Source organism: Loxodonta africana, chromosome 12 (assembly GCF_030014295.1).
Source record: "Loxodonta africana isolate mLoxAfr1 chromosome 12, mLoxAfr1.hap2, whole genome shotgun sequence".
NCBI lineage: Eukaryota > Metazoa > Chordata > Mammalia > Proboscidea > Elephantidae > Loxodonta > Loxodonta africana.
Window position 1 is genome coordinate 5,703,300 of NC_087353.1, and position 20,439 is coordinate 5,723,738.

Here is a 20,439-nt window from a genome sequence, read left to right on the forward strand (position 1 = left end):
GCAGACGCTTCATTATTCTTTACAGCTGCGTAGTATTCCATTGTGTGTATGTACCACAATTTACCCGTTCATCCACTGATGGGCACTTAGGCGGTTTCCATCTTTGCTACTGTGACTAATCTGCAGTGAACATAAGTGCGCTTGCTTTTTAGAGTTTTAATAAAAATTAAGGATATTATAATGTGACAATACCATCTTTATGAAGAAATATATTATGCCCCAAACTCAAGAGCGTTAATCAAGAAATAGAACTATCCCTATTACGGTATCTAAAATTTTTCTATTACTAATTTACTCAACATACAAGCTGGTATGCATCTATATGCACAGGGATGTGCACGCATGTATACAAACAGGGAGAAATACATCATCCATTGGCACTCATATACAGATACTCACACACGAGTAGTTCTCCATGTTTAGCATCCATACTTTCAGCAGCACATTTAATGAGTTTCCTATTAGAGGATGCTCTAAGGCTTTTTTTTCTAAGGCAGTATCTGGAGAGTCCACTCTATCAAGCCTCAATGAAATGACTTGCTCGATCGATATACAAACACACAAACACACCCACTTTATCTGGCATATCTTTGTAGTCGATTAACTAGGACTACTGCACTGAAAGGCTGGCCATTAAGCCCCTGGACAAGACTTAGCCTAAGTAAAAGGTTTCCAGGGGAAAGTCAAATTTATTGATTTATAGCCATTCTATGAAGCCCTGGTGGCACAGTGGTTAAAAGCTTGGGTGCTAACCAAAAGTTTGGCAGTTCGAATCCACCAGCCACTCCTTGGAAACCCTATGGGGCAGTTCTTCTCTGTCCTATAGGGTCGTTATGAGTTGGAACCGACCCAACAGCAATGGGTTTGGTTTTTTTAAAATTTTTTTATAGTCATTCTCTAAGGGTTAGGGTTATTTTCTCCATTTATCATGATGTTGCTTATTGGTCCAGTTGTGGGGATTTTTGTTTTCTTTATGCTGAAGTGAATCCATATTGAAGGATGTGGTCTTTGATCTTCATCAGTGAGTGCTTCAAGTCCTCTTTACTTTCAGCAAGCAAGGTTGTGTCGCCTACATAATCCAGGTTGTTAACGAGTCTTCCTCCAATCTTGATACCAAGTTCCTCATATATTCCAGCTTCTTGGACTATTTTCTCAGCATACGGATTGAATACGTATGGTGAAAGAATACAACTCTGAGGCACATCTTTCCTGATCCCAAACCATGCCGTATCCCCTTTTTCTGTCTGAACGACTGCCTCTTGGTCTATGTACAGGTTCCTTACGGGCACAATTAAGTGTTCTGAAATTCCCATTCTCTGCAATGTTATCCATAATTTGTTATGATCCACGCAGCTGAATGCCTTTGCACAGTGAATAAAACACAGGTAAATATCCTTCTGGTATTCTCTGCTTTCAGCCAGGATCCATCTGACATCAGCAATGATATCCCTCGTTCTATGTTCTCTTTTGAATCCAGCTTGAATGTCTGGTAGTTCCCTGTCAGTGTACAGCTGCAGCTGCTTTTGAATGATCTTCGACAAAATTTTACTTACATAGATTAATATTAATGATATTGTTCAATAATTGCTACATTCTGTTGGATCACCTTTCTTTGGAATGGGCAGGTATATGGATCTCTTCCAGTCGGCTGGCAACACTACTCTTATTCAAAACTACACGCAGGGCTGTTCTAAGTGAGCTTGTGATTATGAAAGACACTTTGCCCTGTTCTGTTCCCTCTGTCATTGTCACCACCATTTCCTCCCACACTATGCAGATATACTCTTCTGACAGCTGCTGTACCACTGGGAGAGAGAGGCTTGAATAATGGAGCTTTAAACAATAGTCCTAAAGTAGAGAGCACCTTGGACAGGAAGCTCAGACTGAAGTCCCAGGCCTCACTGCCACTCACTGTCACTTGTGCCTCTTTGGCTCTTAGTTTCTTCACTACGACTCTAAAATTCTTTAATTTCATTACCAAATTAAAAAAAAATTTTTTTTTTTTGATGGCATGTGTTTTCAGTATTGGAATTCATGCTTAATAACTGAGAGTGTTTCAATATTTGGTTGGCAATATGAATTTTTAGAAATATCTGGTAATACAAGCCACCTATAAGGCGAGTGGCACTCGGGCACCGCCGATCTGTGGTATGACGACACACCGATAAGAACTACACAGAGAATTTATTGCCAGTGCCTTTCCATTAGGTTACATGGGGAACCTCTGGTTTTCCAAGTATGATACAGAAAAACCAAAACAAACCCATCAGGGCTCCCTAACTGTAACGGAGGAAAGCCATAATTATGCTTGCAAACCTTGTCTCAGAGAGTAAAGGAAAAAAAGGCAACAGTTTCCAAGAGTTTACAAAACTAACACATCCAGGAAGCATCAGCTAAGAAAATGCTCAACCTACATAACCATGAGGCTCCAACTCAGGTCAGCTGAGCTTCACTCATTTCAGAAGGGGCCCACCTTGATGCTACATGTATTAGAACTTGAATAACCCTTACCTCCGAGGTCCAGAGACATAAAAAAGTGGCTGGTATACTGTTAAACCAATAGTAACCAAAGAGTAAAAAGCATAAAATATTTTAAAAATAAATAAATGGTATATGGACACATTTTTACCCAGCACCCAAAATTAGTAGACATTAGCATTTGCCATATTTGCTTCATATGCCATTTTTACGAAAGAAATAACATGCTATAATTACAACTTAAACCCTCATCACGATTTTCACATCTCCCCCTCCATCCAAATAAAAAAAAAAAAAGACAACCTTTATTCTTAACTGGGTATGTATTTTACTACATACGCATGTTTTAAGGTGTTTTTCAGTATACATACGTGGCCTATTTGGACAGGAAACTTTCTGAAGCAGAACTGTCTAACAAACATGTGAGAAAGCGCCTGGCGGTTATGAGACACTAGATTAATCACTTTAAACCAGGGAAAACTTCTTTCTGCTTATGCAAAATCCATCTCCCAAATGCTGCCCTGAGCTCCAGTTCTTACAAGGCTATTTGTATTAACAGAGTCCCATAGTACAGTTCGACTCACAGCGACCCTACAGGACTGAGCAGAACTGCCTCACAGAGTTTCCAAGGAATGGCTAGTGGATTCAAACTGCCGACCTTTAGGTTAGCAGCCATAGCTCACCACAGCTCTTAATCAGTGCACCACCTATGAGTCAGAATCAACTCGACAGCAACAGGTTTAGTTTATTTTCTTGGTTATAGTATAGTTAGGGAGAAAGATGTGGCAGTCTGCTTCCGTAAAAGATTACCACCTTAGAAACCTTATGGGGCAGTTCTACTCTGTCCTATAGGGTCACTACTAGGCTATGAGTCAAAATCAACTTGATGGCAACAACGACAACAAAAAAAACTAGTGCCATCGATGGCAACAGATTTTTTTTAAAAAATAGTATAGTTGCTGCATTAAAAAAAAGTATAGTTTATAATCTGTCATTTCTTTCATTGCCTTCTCTTTTTAGAAGTATGAGAGCTAGCTTTTATGTTCAACTGTAAGTTTTCCTCAGTCAAATTCACTTCTACTTAAAAGCTATAAATAATTCCCGCCTTCCTTCCACTTTCGGTATTCTTTTAAGTTTATATTGTTTTGTTTTAATTGGGTTCACCATTTTATTCTTAACTTTTTTTGGCCTTGTGTTCTATGAGCAATTCCCTCAGCTCTGTACCCTGCCCTCGTCCCAAATTTTGGCATTTGATTGAAGTATTGTCCATCTCTGACAAAATCTCTGTGTTCCTTTGGGAACTCTGGGTTCTCGAAATCTCTCTCCTAGTTCCTCCTTCTCCTCGGAATCTCTCTCCCAGTTCCTCCTTCTCAGAATCTAAGTGCTGAAGTCTCCTCCATTTTCCTGCTAATGATAATAATAACAAACCTCTCCCTTGCTCCCAGCCTCTCTGTAGCTATTGCTATTTATTATTTCTCCCTTCACAGCCCAATTGTAGAAAGACTATGGGGGCACTTTTAGAAGAATTAAATATTTGGTAGACAGTCAATGTTTTTGAGGACACGAAGTGAAACTAATCCAGAAAAGGGCTGTCTGGCTGAATTTTCATTCTCTCTATTTTTTTTTCTGCAAAGTTCCCTGCAGCAAACATAGGTAGGCACTTTTTTCAAAACACAGAGGCTACTTTGCTTTCTGGCATTGCCATCCCTTTAACTTGCAATCCTCCCCACACAAGGACAGAATGCTTGTAAGATTATCAGCCAGCCCTGATTTATGCTGCATTTTTCAGTTTTAGCTTCCTCATTATTACCCCACAACACAAAAACCTCCCAAACTTTGACCTGAATGTTGGCCCCAAAACCAAAAGCATACAGAACCAAGGCCAATCCTGTCCTCCTAAAAGTATTTAACCTTATGACAAAGAAGAACAGAAATACTTTTTACTTTTACTATCACTTTTATGGACTGAGAAACTACGAAGTAATACGACTAGTTTTTAAAAAACTAAGTGTGCCAGTATTGACATATTTACATGAGCGCAACCCTTTAAGATACATTCCACTTGAACTCTCAATTCTCAAAACATTTTAAGAACTTCTTCTTGGGAAATGTTTAAAAGTTAGGCGATACGAGCTGTCCAGCGGCCACCCGCAGCGGTCACCACTTAAGGTACCACAGTCTGTCTGGTACAAGCACGCCTCTCCCACTGCAGGGAAAGCTCCTTGCGAGCCAGAAAACGTGACGTGTCTCCTACGGCCATCCACAGCTCCTCCTCAGCACAACACCTTGCACATCGAGGGTGCTTTATAGTCTATCTGTTGAAAACGAATTGGGGTTATAAAGACCCTGTGTAAAGACAGCACACTACACAGTCACCTTACTTTTGGCAACAGAAGAATGTTTTTTCCTCATAAAGTCACCTTCCCAGGTAGGAGAGAACACAGCCAACCTGAAAAGGGGCAGAAAACTCCACAAAGTGTGCCAACAAATGTACTGGGCTAGACTAGAGCAACACATGATTCACAATCTTTCTCTGCCCCATCGCCAGCCTCAGTCTGGGAAGTTGCTAAAGCCTGTTAAGTCGCCCCAGAAAAATGCACGAAATTTTGCAGAATAACTTCAGGGGGTCTGGAAGTTTAGACCCATCTACAGATCCCTAGAGGGTACATGGACACCCACCTGCAAGGCCTCACTCTAGAGAGAGAAGTTTACTGCCAATAAAATCTCATGGCTCAGCTAGACTACTACCTGCAGAGCAAATGCACACTCCAAACAGTCGTTTAGTGAGGACTCGGAGTTTGCTTTATGCAGTTTCTTGCTGGGTTTCATTGATGGTTACCTCCTCATGCTTTCTAAAGGCAGTGGTTGCTAGGCAACAACACCTACACCCTGTACTTAACTTTGAATAACAGACTAAAGTTTCCGGTACTGAATTCTGAATAGGTTCATTCAAACAGCAGAAAAGCCATATGAATATTGAAACAAGAATTTCTAACCCAGCCTCTCAAAATTATTTAGGGATGACAACTGCAAGAGAAGCAGAAGAAAGAAAAGCACTGAAGGCAAATTTGAAGCTGTTCTACCAAAATTCTGAGACACCCAAGGCAATCTAGCTGCAGTGTGTCTCATGGGGGTGGCGCGGTTCCATCCACGTAAGCAACAAGCAACTATCGGTAATACAAAGGTCAAGAGAAGTAGTTTAATTCACTGGCTACAGCTTGTTGCTCACGGAATTAGTATTACTAATTTGATACCACATGGACCAGGTAGTTACAATCGGTCCCTAACAACAGGGTGTGGGCAAGTGGTGGTTCGGTGGTAGAATTCTTGCCTTCCGTGAGGGGGACCGAGGTTCGATGCCCGGCCAATGCACTTCAAGGGCCGTTACCATCTGTCTGTCAGGGGAGGCTTGCATGTTGCCACGATGCTGAACAGGTTTCAGTGGAACTTCCAGACTGAGAAGGACTAGGAGGAAAGGCCTGGCAATCTACCTCCAAAAATCAGCCACCGAAAACCCTATGGATCACAACCATCCAACCCCATTGTGCGTGCAACTGCCATGAGTCAGGGGCTGACCTGACGGCAGCTAAGCAACAACAGACCATTTCTCTGTCCTGGGTTGAAACTGGGCAGATCAGGGAACATCCCTTACCAATACAGGCAGTCCCTGACTTATGACAACAGGGTCCCGTTCGGACAACTCCATCATAAGTCGGTTCTGATATAAGTCGAATACCTCAATTTTTTAAAAGTTTTCATTATTATTGCCTTTTATTATCCGTATTTTTTATAAATCTGATCTTTACTTGTCTTTGGGGATTGAAAACTTTACATATGAACACCTTTGTCTTAGTCATCTAGTGCTGTTATAACAAAAATACCACAAGTGGATGGCTTTAACAAAAAGAAATTTACTCTCTCACAGTCCAGTAGGCTACAAGTCTAAATTCAGGGCGCCGGCTTCAGGGGAAGGCTTTCTCTTTCTGTCGGCTCTGGAGGAAGGTCCTTGTCATCAGCCTTCCCTTGGTCTGGAAGCATCTCAGCCAAGAACCTCAGGTCCAAAGGAAACGCTCTGCACCTGGCACTGCTTTCTTGGTGGTATGAGTTTCCCGTCTCTCTGCTCTCTTCTCTCTTTTATATCTCAAAGAGATTGGCTTAAGGCACTATCTAATCTCATAGATCTCATCAATATACCTGCCACTAATCCATCTCATTTCATCATAGTGATAGGATTTACCATACATATGGAAATCACATAAAATGGTGGACAATCACACAATACTGGGACTATGGCCCAGCTAAGTTGACAGATACTTTGGGGAAACATTTCAATCCATGACAACCTGTGAATGAATATCTGAGAAAGATAACATCAGCAAATTACATGCTGCAACACTGTGCGAAATACATATTACAAACGATAAGATGAAAAAAAAAAAAAACCGGCCAGTCCTAAGTGCGGTCTGTCATAACTCCAGTGTGTCGTAAACTGGGACTGCCTGTTCCAAATATGTCAATGAATATGCTAAGTATTTATAACACCTCTGTAAAAGAAAGGTAGCATGACACTGTAATAAGGTCTAAAACAGCCCCAGAGAATTTTGACATGAGTTCAGTATTCCTACACACACAGAATTAGCAAATTTTATTTTAAAAAACTTCAAATATACAAGAAATTTTAAAGATCACTCACTTCAGCCCCTCCTTTCACAGCTGAGAGCAAAAAATTAGCCTGACTTTATGGACAGGGAAACTAAGGCAACGAGGTCCACAGGGTGAATAACAAACGCACAAAAATAAGAATCCAAGTGAACATCTAGTTGCACGGATTACATGCAGTCTACATGCTGATGGGAAACCCTGGTGGCGTAGGGGTTATGAGCTATGGCTGCTAACCAAGAGGTCGGCAGTTCAAATCCACCAGGCACTCCTTGGAAACTCTATGGGACAGCTCTACTCTTGCCATGGGGTCAATATGAGTTGGAATTGACTCGATGGCAACTACCGTAGCTCTTAACCACCACAGCACCCCAAAAAAACCCAGTGCCGCCGAGTCACTCCACCAGGGTTTCCATTTTCCCACCTAGTGATTTTTATCTATGTGACCATCAGTTGTCTTCGAAATACACAGATGATAACACTATGTCTAATGAAGCCCTGTATTATTTTGGGGGGCAGATCTACTGTCTCCAGAAATAAACATTCATTAGATTTGGAGCTTCATTCACTTATGGGTATTTAGACATTGATGGTAACCTGTCACAAAAGACTTTCCACTTCTAATTACAGAACCACAACATGCCTTTGTCGTGATGAAGACGACTTAAGTACTCTTGTCAGAGACAATCACCTTCCGTTTTGTATAAACATCAGGGGATAATAAAGGAGCAGACCTGATGTCCTGTACCACTGCAGCCAGTTACTAGTCATGTGAACTCAGGTGAGTTAACTGACTCCCGGGAACTTCAGTTTCTCATTCACAGGGATTAAAATACCTAACTTGAAGGGTTGTTACAAACACCAAGTGTACTTACGTAAGCAAAGAACCTGACTCGTAAGGTGCACATGGTAAGTAATATTTATTATTATAGACGACAACACGAGAAAGGTGAGAATCCACAAATTTTGGGGTCTGAAACCTCTCTGAGCCTCAGTTTCTTTACTTGCAAAAAGCGGACAACTGTGGGGCTGTTGAAAAACTTGAATAAGGATGGTCACTTTTATTTTTAATAGTTGCCTTTCTGTTTAATACTCTCATTATATTACACAGCTAAAATATTTTCTTTTAAACCTTAAACCAGAGCCATAACTTTTACGCAAAACACAATAAAGACAGAGACTGAAGAGACCTGCTGTTTTCTAACACAAAAGCCACTTTATCTAAGCAACTTTGCTATTTGAGGAGCGAGGCCCACCTGTCTGCTCTTTGTGAAGTAACAATTCAGTCATCTCTGAGATGTCAGACTTTCTCTAAAGAAAACGCCGACTCTTCAAACTTGATCCCGACAAGTAGAAAAAAAAACAAGATTTTAATAGATCGAATAAAGCCCAAACACTCTCTAACAGCCTAAAGAGTAGAAGATAAATGACGGAAGAGGCCAAAGCATGAGAAGGTAAGGGCAGCAGTGCCAGGTAGTTCTCAATGGAGTAGAGCAGACCAGTGGCCCTGGAAGCACCGTCCAGGCCAGACCAGGCCAGGCCAGCAGCATCACCTGGGAGCTTGTGAGAAACGCAAGTTCTCAGCTCCCCTCCAGACTAGGGAACCCGAAGCTCTTCAGGTGGGCCCAGCGATCTGCTTTAACAAGCACGCCAAAGGACTCCGCTGTAGCTGGAGAGCCTCTGGGGTCGGGGAGAGGAAGGCAGTGAAGGCTCTTCATTAAAAACGGATTTTACGTGTGACTGATCTGGTGCACACATCAGCTAAGTATGTTCCTCCCTGATAGTGCCCTGACCCCAGGGACTCTGTCCAGGGCTAAATGGGACCCTGGCGGGGGCCCATCTACAGAAAACAGCACCTATGGCAATTAGTTTCGAATTGCTGAGTGATCTCTCGCAGCTGGTGGTAGAAACTGCCATGGTTAACAGAAACTGCTTTTTAGTGCCCCCTCCTCAGGCTGAGGAACCCTCGTGGCATAGTGGTTGAGAGCTGGGCTGCTAACCAGAAGCTTAGCAGTTCGAATCCACCAGGCACTCCTCGGAAACCCTATGGGGCAGTTCTGCTCTGCCCTACGTCCTATGGGTATCGACTCCATGGCAACGTGGTTGGGGTTTTTTGGGGGCAGGGGCCTCAAGTGGCGCCCAGGACACGTGCTCTACCTGTTGCATCTGAGTTCCACCTCCGGTCACCCTTGAGTCCTAAATCAGGAATTTCTATCCTGAAAGCTGAAGTCTAGCTACCTGAAGGGAATATTCTGTATACTTTTGCAGGTACCTTCATATATTGCGTACCTTTTGATTCAAATAAAAAGCCTTTATTTAGTTCTTAACAAATGTGTTTTATATGTTCTGGCATTTTTCATTTAGTATATTTTAAATTATAGTATTGCTTTTTAAACTAATATTTTATCAACTTTTTAACTTCTTGCTTTGGGGTTGCATCACTGTAAAGGGTGTACCTCTTTGATAATTGATTTGATTAATGACTGAAAGTCTGCTAAACACACATCGAGCACCATGAAGGTATTATAGTGACAAGAAGCAGATGTGGTAAGACAGTTATCATTTCTGCCCCCAGAATTTAAAGCCTAGCTTCTTCTGTCCAACTCAATCCCAGAGCACTGTCTACAGGGAAACTTGCAGGCCCTTCACCTAATGTCACGGCTTCTGGTAACTCAGCAGAATTGAGAGCTAGAATTCTGCCCTCCCCGGCCCCAAGAAAGGTAAAAGCCCAACCCCTACAGGAAACAGGAATTTTGCTGCTGCTTGAGCTGTAGGGCCATTCATCCACTGTCTGAGGAAGTGGCTCTCTAGGATTCTAAATTAACTGGTCAAGTTTGCAATCAGCCCAGACTGACACAAGCTAGTAATGGCACAACTGTCACCCCGCCCAGTGAGTATGCCTCTTACCCTCTAGCAGAGGGAAGACCTAGCACATGGAATATCCCACCACTAACCACTGCCGTCAAGTTGATTCCAACTCATGGCCACCCTGTAGGACAGAGTAGAACTGCCCCATAGAGTTTCCAAGGAGCGCCTGGCGGATTTGAACTGCTGACCTCTTGGTTAGCAGCCGTAGCACTTTACCACTATGCCACCAGGGTTTCCTCACGGAATATACAGGTACTAAATGCTTTTAGAACAACAGAACGAATAAGCAAATGTCTGATAAAGACAAGGATGGCCACCAAACACCTCAGTTTAACATATCAATCCCTCAAATAACTGCAGCCAAGCTAACGGTTTCCTGGACATTTTTTTTTTTTTTTTAAAGACATGGGCGTTCAAGATATGGAACAATTCAAGTATGATATCATTCCCACGTGAGATCTGGAAGGCCGAACATTCTGGAAGGACTCAAGACATGGGCAGAAATCCTCAAAAATCTGTTAGTCATACTTATTTTTGTCATAAGCAATTCTGCTAAAAACATCCTTTAGATTACTAACTAATAACTTCAGGAAATGTGAACATCAGAATTGGCAGTGGTTCTGCAAAGCATCGTTCGAAGGACATGTGGGTGGAGCACACTATTTCCCTGTGGGCTCTTCCCATTTGGAAAGCGGCACTGAGACAACAGCCCAATGAAACTCTTCTATTTTCACAACCTGTTAATGATAAATATCAGCTATCGGATGAATGTTGTTGTTAGCTGCCAAAGAGCCGATTCCAACTGGTGGCAATCCCAGTGGACGAAAAGGCATTTTCATTCTCCCTAATCAGGAAGCTGGCATTATTTTAACATTAACATCACTTTGTTCTTCTTCATTGCACAAGACAGAAAACTTTAGAAGATACAAGCAATTATTTTGTTTTCTTTCTCTGATCCTAGGCCTTGCTCTCCTTGGTTTGACCATACATGTAATTAAAACCATCAGACTGTGAGGATAATAAGATTAAGACGGAACAAGAGGCCCTGAATCTCTAAAAGCAATTTCTCGAGCTCTAAAGTGGATTCAACATACCACTCAAATGGCCTGAGAGTCCTTCCCTGGAAGACTCAGCAATAATTGCCAGCTGTAGGACCAGAGATGAGTATCTCACTGAGGTCTTTGCAATCAAGGATGAGATGTAGCAGGCTGATTTCTGGGCCTTTTCCAATTTTATATTCTTGTGAATGGAATAAAAGATCCCAGGAATTGACAGCCACAGGTTCTACCAGATGTAGAGGGCCAGGGCGGCCAAGGGTCTAGTCACATGACCACTCACCATTCCTCAGCATGTATGCTCTTTAATGTTCCCATGCAACGCTAAGTGCACGAATGGATATCTGACTAAAGTAACCAACAGATCTCCATTCTCCATCTATTGAAATCCCACTCACTCTGCAAAACCTAATTTAAAGGGCATGTTCTCTGAAAATATCATCTCCCCCTGGCAGTGCAGTGGTTAAATGCTACGGCTGCTAACCAAAAGGTCAGCAGTTCAAATCCACCAGCCGCTCCTTGGAAACCCTATAGGGCAGTTCTACTCTGTCCTATAGAGTCACTATGAATCGGAATCGACTCAATGGCAACAGGTTTGGTTTGGTTTTTGAGCTGCCGGTCTATTACAAAATGTGTCATTTTGGGTTGTATTTGTGTGTTAACAAGTCTGTCTCCTTTCCTGTGAGCTTGGGATTGTACAGTCCACGCCTTATTCATTTTTGGATTACCAGGACATAGTGGTTGGTCTAGAAAAGATCTTCAACATAGATATATGGAAAGATACAGTTTAATTAAGAATAGTGACTGGTGATGCCATTTTTTCTTTTCATTCATTCAATAAATTTTATTGAACGCCTATCATTCATTCAATAAATTTTATTGAACATCTATTGCATACCAGCCTATAAAGTCATACCAAAAAACCAAAAACCCAACTTCCTGCCTTTAAGTCAATTCTGACTTTGCGGCCCTATAGGACAGAGAAGAGCTGCCTCATAGGGTTTCCAAGGATAGGCTGGTGGACTCGAACTGCCGGCCTTTTCGTTAGCAGCTGGTTCTGCGTAGCTCTTAACCACCGAGGCACCAGTGCTCCAATTAAGATGCCGATCACTCTCACAGCATGATAAAAACTGGTAAAATTACCAAAGTAAGAATTCAAACTAATTTCAGATAAGTCACTCGCACACTCGTTAAGTGATCGGCATCTTAATTTCTTACAAGACAGGATGTTATAATAACAGAACACACTCCACGGTGTTGAACTCCACCAACAAAGGCAGTAACATATGAAGATTAGACACAATTGTTCTCAAGACATGGATTCTGCCCAGAAAACGTACAGCAAAACTCTTATCGATGGCTGAACAAGTCTTCTCATTTAAATTCTCTGTTTAAGACAGCGCAATAAGATGCTTCCTGAAAAACTCCTTTTACAAAGGTTACAGCCTTGCTTTTTCACCAGAGGCAGGGTAAAACGAAAATCACTGCACGTCTGCTAAACGTCATCATGTAAACGAAAATCACTGCACGTCTGCTAAACGTCATCACGTATCTTTTCAGTGTTCTCCGAAAGCCCCTTAACTTAGGATATGACAACAAACTTCTCCTTGAATTCAGCATGAAGAAAAAGATTCACTCTCTGAAGTGGTAACGTTTTATGTGAATAGACAATAAGAACTATCGTATGGCCAACATGTCTTCTTCTGCCACAGCTGATGGGAAACCACAGGAAAATTTAGGGCTCCAATGCAGTAATAAACTCATTCCAGGTTCTTTCTTCCATGATGTTATAAAAATGATTTAACCATTGTGCTTTATGTTTTTAGTACTGTTAACAATTCTGATCTTATTTCTGATTTTGTCGCTATAAGCCATAAATTAAAAGACGAGCAAAAAAATGTCGTATTGCATGTAATACGCAGTACCTACTTGATGGATCAGAGTCATCTTTAGCTATGTGAACACAATAAGGCACTCCTTTTTTTTTTTTAATGACAAATACATTTTGATACTGTCATCATTATAAAATACACAAAGGCATTTTTGTTCACAAAATCAAACCATCAATAGGACTTAAAAATCAGTATTTTCAAATAATTTTGGACTTAGAAACTTTCAAATAAACAAGACATTCAGCTGCCCTTGTAAAATTTTAATGAAGGGTATTTGAAAAATCATTTCTCTCCCCCACTCCCACCACTACCCTTATCTTTCTTCCTTCCTCTCTCCCTCCCTCTCTTCCCTTTTTCCCACCACTCCTCAGGACACACTCCATCCTGAGTATCTGGGATACAGTCCAGTATTTCGAGTTTAGTTGAGAGGTTTCCCACATTATTACTTTAAATAGGAACATGGTTTAGTAGCCAGCAATTCAAAAGTTTAGAACGGTAATCGTATGCTCAAAGAAGCAGCCTGCTTGGCCGATCACCAAACTGAATGACTATTAACCCTAAAGAAATAAGAAAAATAAGAGATGTCATAGCAAATGAGACCTAATATTCATTATGGCGTGTTCCTGTAAATCCAGATCAGTGTGCATATTAAATTAGAAAAGGTAACTTACTTAAAAGTTGCTTTCTTGCTTCTGAACATGTCAGAAATGAAATAATGGAAAAGGGTAATGTTCATGTGATACGTAAAAAGATTCATTGGAAGTTCCCATTCACTGCATTTTAATTGCTCCAAGATACGGGGTCAAAGACCAGTCAGCAAATAAAACTTAACCAGTTTTTATTTGGATTTTTAAAAAAAGGAAGAAAGAAAGAGGAGGTAATGACCACACTAAGCTAAAAACGTACAGTCGGAACAACATTTAGTAACAATACTCATAAATAGTATGCAACTGTTGAACCATTTCCAAAGTATCTTGACATCCTTCTTTCATTTCATTTTGTGAAGTTCGTATGTAACAAGTACTACCTCCATGGGGGAAACTAAAGAAAAGAGAAATGAGAATCGCTAACAACACCGTAAGCAAGTCAGCAACAAGACTGAGCCAGTAACCAAGGTCTGCAATCTCTGGGGCTTCCTCTGCATCTATTCAACGCACGCTCAAATGACACGAGCTTAAGATCTCATCGTCTCAGTGGGAAACGCAGAACATAAAGCAGGACTGGGAAGACTGAATACACTTCCAAACGGCCGCGTGCTTAACCATAAACCAACAGGAGGAACCGGAACTGGTAAAAGAAGTTCAAACATCAGTAACCAATTTGGCCATATTAATGGTTACCAGACAACATAAAATACAGATTGTAAAAAAATGCATTATTCCCACAAATGTGCCATTTTTTAACTTTGTTTTATTTTCGTGTTAGAAGTTGAGGAAGGAGAGTCCGGATGACGGCAGAGGTTACACTGTCCCCACAACTAGCGAGAATATTAATGAAAGAGTCACTTACTTGGCTTAGCATTGGCAACCACCAGCAGGCTCTCCAGCGAGTGCACTGGGGGATACCTGCTGTTTTCTCCGGGGCCTTCATTATTGCCGTATTCTATTACTTCTACGTGTCCGAGAGGAACGCTCCATTTTAATAAATACCTTTGGCTGGTTGATATCATAGCATTGCTTTCATGCGAGGTGCTGGAACAGATAGAATTTTTTTAATTTGATTACATGAATAAGTTAACGATATTTTTCACCCCTTAGGATATTCAAGTGAGAAACATTTTAATTGTTAAATTACAGTGCTTCTGATTTTCTTACAAATAGTTACCATTTGGTTCTTCTGTATGAGGTCTCCAATTAGATGACAGAAAAAGAACTATTTCAACTCTTTGATCCAGAAAACACAGGGAGAATTGTGAAATGGCAGATTTCCCAGAAAGCTTTAAGGTTTTCCATAAAAGTTTAAAAGGAATAAGCTAGATAGTTATGATGGCTATCTAACCAAACATTTGCAAGTATTCTGAGAATAGTATTAAAAGGTAAAATCTCCAATGTGAATAACAAGTATTCTTATTTTTTTAAATGGGTTAACTCTAAAATACTTTTACATGATTCTATTAAAATTATTTTAAAAGAATTAAGATTATTATATTCCACGATTAAAGTATTTTATTGAGTATATAGAAACTACGTGGACAAAAAACCCATGGTCTGTATTGTTTATTTTCTTCTTTTATCATAAAATACAACATCTATGCAGAGAAATGTCTAAAACAAACAAGTGCCGTATAATAAGTACAAAGCAAACACCTGTGTAACGGCCACCCAGTTCCCACTGTAACATTGCCAGCACCCCTCTACTTCTCTCCGTACTCATGAAAACCCAGCCCTCAAGAAGCAACCATTACTTTTCTTGAGGGAAGAACACAATTTTGATTTGGTGATCATATCTTTCACTTCAGTTTGAATTACTGAGTGTGTCTGATGTTCATCGTTTACTTTAGAATGCTGCTTTATTATCACGAACAGATGTTCCTACTATCCAAACATCCACATTTATGAGGTTGCTTAGAGAAGCAAAAAATCAACGTAACGTAAACATGTCACCCATGGACCTCCCGCTTCTGAAACCAGTCGCCGCCCGCCTCACTTCTCAACATGCCTGCCTAGGCCCCTTCTGTCTTTGAAGATCAGTGTCTAGGAAGCAACCGTTATTTTGACTTCTGGTGATAATCATGTTTTTGTTTTTCTTCAAGATATATTTTTAAAGAATAAAAATGCAGACAAAAATAATCAAAATGTCCAATGCTGTGCTTTAAACTGAAATACGTGACTTACTGGGAGCTGACTCACACCCACGCTGTCCAACTCCCCTCTGATATTAGAGAACATTCACTTCTAGTCCACACGGAAAGGGCAAAGGAGGAGGAAGCACAATTCAGACGCCGAATCAAGTAAAACAGACTGTGTATCTATGAATTACAGTGTGCCTTAAATTCATAAAAAAGGTAGAGATGCCCATGAATTCTTACCAAAACTTCTGTTCTTCTTGTTTGAATCCTCATCATTCCTATAAAGGAGATTTGGGACTCCTGATGTCCTCAGAGGCTATAATGGGGATCTTGAGGGCAAACTTTAGTATTTTAGCCTAACAAAACATATTCCTATTCTATCATCTTGGGGAGAAAGATGCGGCAGTCTGCTCCCATAGAGATTTACAACCTTGGAAACCCTATGGGGCAGTTCTACTCGGTCCTATAGGCTTGCTAGGAGTTGGAATGGCCTTGAAGACTGTGGGGTTGGTTTTGGTTTGGTTTATTCCATCACCTACAGGAAGATCCTCATTTCACCACCTTAAGGCAGTACCACTGAAAATCTCATGCTGATAACTTCAATTCTGACTCATGGCAACCCTTTAGGACTGAGTAGAGCTGCCCCATAGGGTTTCCAAGGAGCACCTGGTAGATTCAAACTGCCGACCCTGTGGTTAGCAGCTGGAGCTCTCTTAAAACGGTGGCCCTTCAGTGGGTTAAGAATCACTTCTGAGCTCAGATCTGAGTCTCTCTCTGAGATTTTGAGGCAGGGATCCTCTTCCCACCACATTTTGTGAAATATTAAGAATGAGAACCAAAATTTCAAAAGAAACACCTATATCTGTAAAGTACCTTGCTGCTTACAAAGTGATCTCACATACGTAATCTCGTTTCCCATCCCTGCATTTCCTGCGGTTGGCGGTGGGCAACCATTGCTGTTCCCAACATGCGGACGAAGAAACGGAGACGGGGTCAGCATCGTCCTAACACCGGTTTAGTGTGGATTAACAGGGGTTACGTGAAACAGGGGAGGTTCCTTGAACAAATAAACCTGGCTACCATTCTGGTAATTAAGTTTTATTAGTTTCTATACTTCAAGAAACTTTTTATAATACCGGAAAAACAGAAGGAGAAATGCCTTATTCTTGATGCTTATTATTCTAAACACTTCTCTAAACTGTGCTACAGCAGCCCAAATTGAGTAAGTTTGAAGTTATGCCCTTTCACAGCTCTCACTAAGTCAGTTGCAGCCCCAAAGCAAGAATGCAGGTGACTTTTTTCTACATGGGGGAAGCTAACGAGCTATGAATACAGGCCGCACATGACTGTGGCCAGGGGTCAACATGTGGCAAAAGGAAATTCAATGGTAGAGGCTGAGCCATTGGTATGACTCAAATAAAAAGAACTCTTTACAAAAAAGGGACATCATTAAAATTGTTGTATTTTTTAGACTTAGTCTGTAGCCACCACACTCTAAGCGAAAACAAAAACAAAATAATAAAAAATGATAATTATGGGTAGTGCTACGTACCAGGCACTGTGCTGACCGTGTTAATAAGTTTTCTCACCTTAATCTTTACAACAAGCCTACGAGGCCATTATGACCTTTGTCATCATTATTTTAATTGTTATCATCCCTGTTCTACAGATGAGCAGTCTGAGGCTTAGAATGGTCAGGTAATTTTTCAAAGTTAGGATGAGGTGGGGCTGGACTACAACTCTAAGAAGCGTGACTCCATAGTGTGACCTCAGGTATTAATCTACACTACCTCTCAGCCTCAGATGCTACAGCAACGGTGGGGAAGGCGGGGCACATGTATCTGATAGTGAGTCGGCGGTGATGATGTTGTTGTTACGTGACATCGAGTCGATTCTGACTCATAAAGACCCTACAGAACGGAGCAGAACTGCCCCACGGAGATTCCAAGGCTGTGATCTTTACAGGAGCAGATCACCAGGTCTTTCTCCTGTGGAACAGCTGGTGGATTTGAACCTTTGACCTTTCAGTTAGCTGAGTGATTAACCATTATGCCACCAGGAACCCTTAATGAGGATGACCAAACCCATTGCCGTCAAGTCAATTTTGACTATCACGGCCTCAGAGGACAGAGTAGAACTGCCTCACAGGGTTTCCAAGAAGCGGTCGGTGGATTCGAACTGCCGACTTTTGGTTAGCAGCTGAGCCTCAACCACTGTGCCACCAGGCTCCAGTGACGATGACCGGCATGAAATCGTCACGTTCAGCCGTGTGCTGGTGAATGTTACACGACTGGCTCTCGGAACAGCACTTGCTAGTTTCTGTAAACACTCCAATCGTGGAAGATTTCAAGCTATAATGCTTTAGCAACCAGCTCCCAAAACTCCTGAAAATTTAACAACTAACTCTCATAAGCCTTTGTGAACGGGCTCCTAGGTGCCACTTTAACGTGTATTACATTATACAGCACCCACAGTATGACACTCAATTCTACAACAGCTCCTTTATAACCTCCCTGTACCTGAAGACCTCTGAACTTCGCCACTGTCCTCGGCAAACTACAATGTTCTACTAAAAAAAAGAGTGGAGAACAATTCTGATGCAAGACTATTTAAGTGAAAAAACTGAGGAGACACAGTAAATTAGTAGGTTTATACCGAGTATGAATATACTAAATCTAATTATATAAGAATAACATATAACAAAAATGTATTTATTTTTTAGATGTATTTACGGGGAGGTGGCTAACACGGAAGACCCTGCACAATGACCAAAAAAAAAAGAACTGCAAAATTATTTAGGAGCATTACAAAAGACACTCAATTTAGTTTTTAGCTTCAACACCAGCCTTGTCTAAAGATAAACATACCTCCACAGGTACCCAATTTCTATCAAGATTGACCTGGTGACTTATACTGAATCCATTTAAAAATAAGATTATTTATTTTAAGGTGGTGCAGTGGTTAACGCACTCAGTTGTTAACCTAAAGGTCAGCGGTTCAAATCCACCAGCCGCTCTGCAGGAGAAAGATGAGGTGGTCTGCTTCCATAAAGATATACAGCCTGGACACCCTGTGGGCAGCTCTGCTCTGTCCTGTAGGGTCGCTATGAGTCGGAATCAACTCGATTGCAGTGGTTTTGGCTTTCTTCTCTCAATCACAGGACTAGATGATTAAGTTTTGATGTACAGATCAGTTCAGTCAGATGAGAAAATCAATGAAGTTATTTACTTATTCTCAGACACACATAACAGTGCAATTATAAAGCCAATATAGTGAATTAAATGCAATCTTACCGCGCACTAACCGTAGCACACATCAGTACATCATTTAACATGAAGATCCGACGTTCTTTGGTTTTAACAATTTCTCCTCTGTCGTTGTAAACTGTTTCTATCATATCGTCAGATCGGATGAGATACCTATTTCCACTGCTGAGAAGCTGAGTATTCAAAATAACACTTGACAAAGTTACCACAATTGATTTCACCAAGGGGGAAGGAAAAAAAAAAAAAGATGAGAAAGAAGTGTTGTAAAACATGAGTTTACAGGGTTAACTTTTCATAGGTTTTTTTTCTTTAAAGCTAGTCCACACATTCTCACCCACTCTTACAGTCTCACTCACCTCTTTATGGATGCATATACAAGTTCAGAAAGTGACTTTTAATTCATTTTACTAAATGTCCTACAAACATCAACATTTGCAGCTGTACTGTAACAGCCAATAGGATCTAACTTTCTCCTTGTGAACACGATTTCTTGCTAAAACATTGAGCAAATGAGGGCTGTATTTTGACCTATCATTCTCTTAAAACGACTTCTCTGAAAATACGCTTTGTTCACTACGGACTCTCACTCCAAGGTTAACCACTCTGTTACGGGTAACGCTCTGCCAATTAGAAACCTCTGTAAGTGAAAACAATTATTTTTGTAATTTTCCTTTTACTGAAGGGTGGCATACTTAACACTTTTAAAGTGTTACTCTCTCTTTTATTCTGCTGAGCCAGAGTATCATTAGTTCTTCAGAAAGACCCTTTGTATTCATTAATAAAGTGACAACAGTCACAGCGAAAACATTCTTAGTGAACACAACCACCAAATAGAAAATTTACAGTTCTTAGCCCAGATGGTCTCGAGGGCCTTCTGATCCTAAATCCACATCAGGTGTCTAGCTCTTAGCAAATCACTGTAGATGCCAATCTCACTGTTTAGTTTTTCTTGACGTGCCCATCGGAATGATGAAGTCATGTACATACATATTTATGTACTGTGAGTAATGCATCATTGCTCTTTATATGCCTTGCAGGCTTACTCTGTATGAGATGGGTATTCAAACACTGTATGTAAGCACTATTTTACATAACATATAAGCTACATCGAGAATATGATTTAATGAAAATTTTTGCTTATAAAAACTGCTAAAAAAATCATTTGAAGAATCAGAGAAAGCTAAAAGCTGCAGCTTAAAATGATATCACAATAAAGTTCTCATAGTTAAATTACTAAGTGGCATTATAAGACAGGAAATTCCCCTTACAGACAAAAGGTGATTTAGCAACACTGAACATCATACATAATTATTTAACACTGCTCATACAAACTAAGGAGCCCTGGTGGTGCAGTGGTTAAGAGCTCGGCTGTTAACCAATAGGACGGCAGCTCAAACCCACCAGCCACTCCTTGGAAACCCTATGGAGCAGTT

The 20,439-nt window shown here is 40.9% G+C and overlaps 1 protein-coding gene across 5 annotated transcripts in view; it reads right to left on the reverse strand.

Moving 5' to 3' along the window:
* ARHGEF10 (Rho guanine nucleotide exchange factor 10) overlaps window positions 1-20,439 on the reverse strand; it is a 178,707-nt gene that overhangs the window by 62,677 nt on the left and 95,591 nt on the right. For all 5 annotated transcript variants that reach the window (XM_010591875.3, XM_010591874.3, XM_010591873.3 and 2 more), the window contains 2 exons: window positions 19,034-19,179; window positions 14,462-14,643 (listed from right to left, as the gene is read on the reverse strand). In XM_010591875.3, coding sequence (XP_010590177.1) covers window positions 14,462-14,643; window positions 19,034-19,179 — 328 coding nt within the window. The remainder of the gene's footprint in view (window positions 1-14,461; window positions 14,644-19,033; window positions 19,180-20,439) is intronic.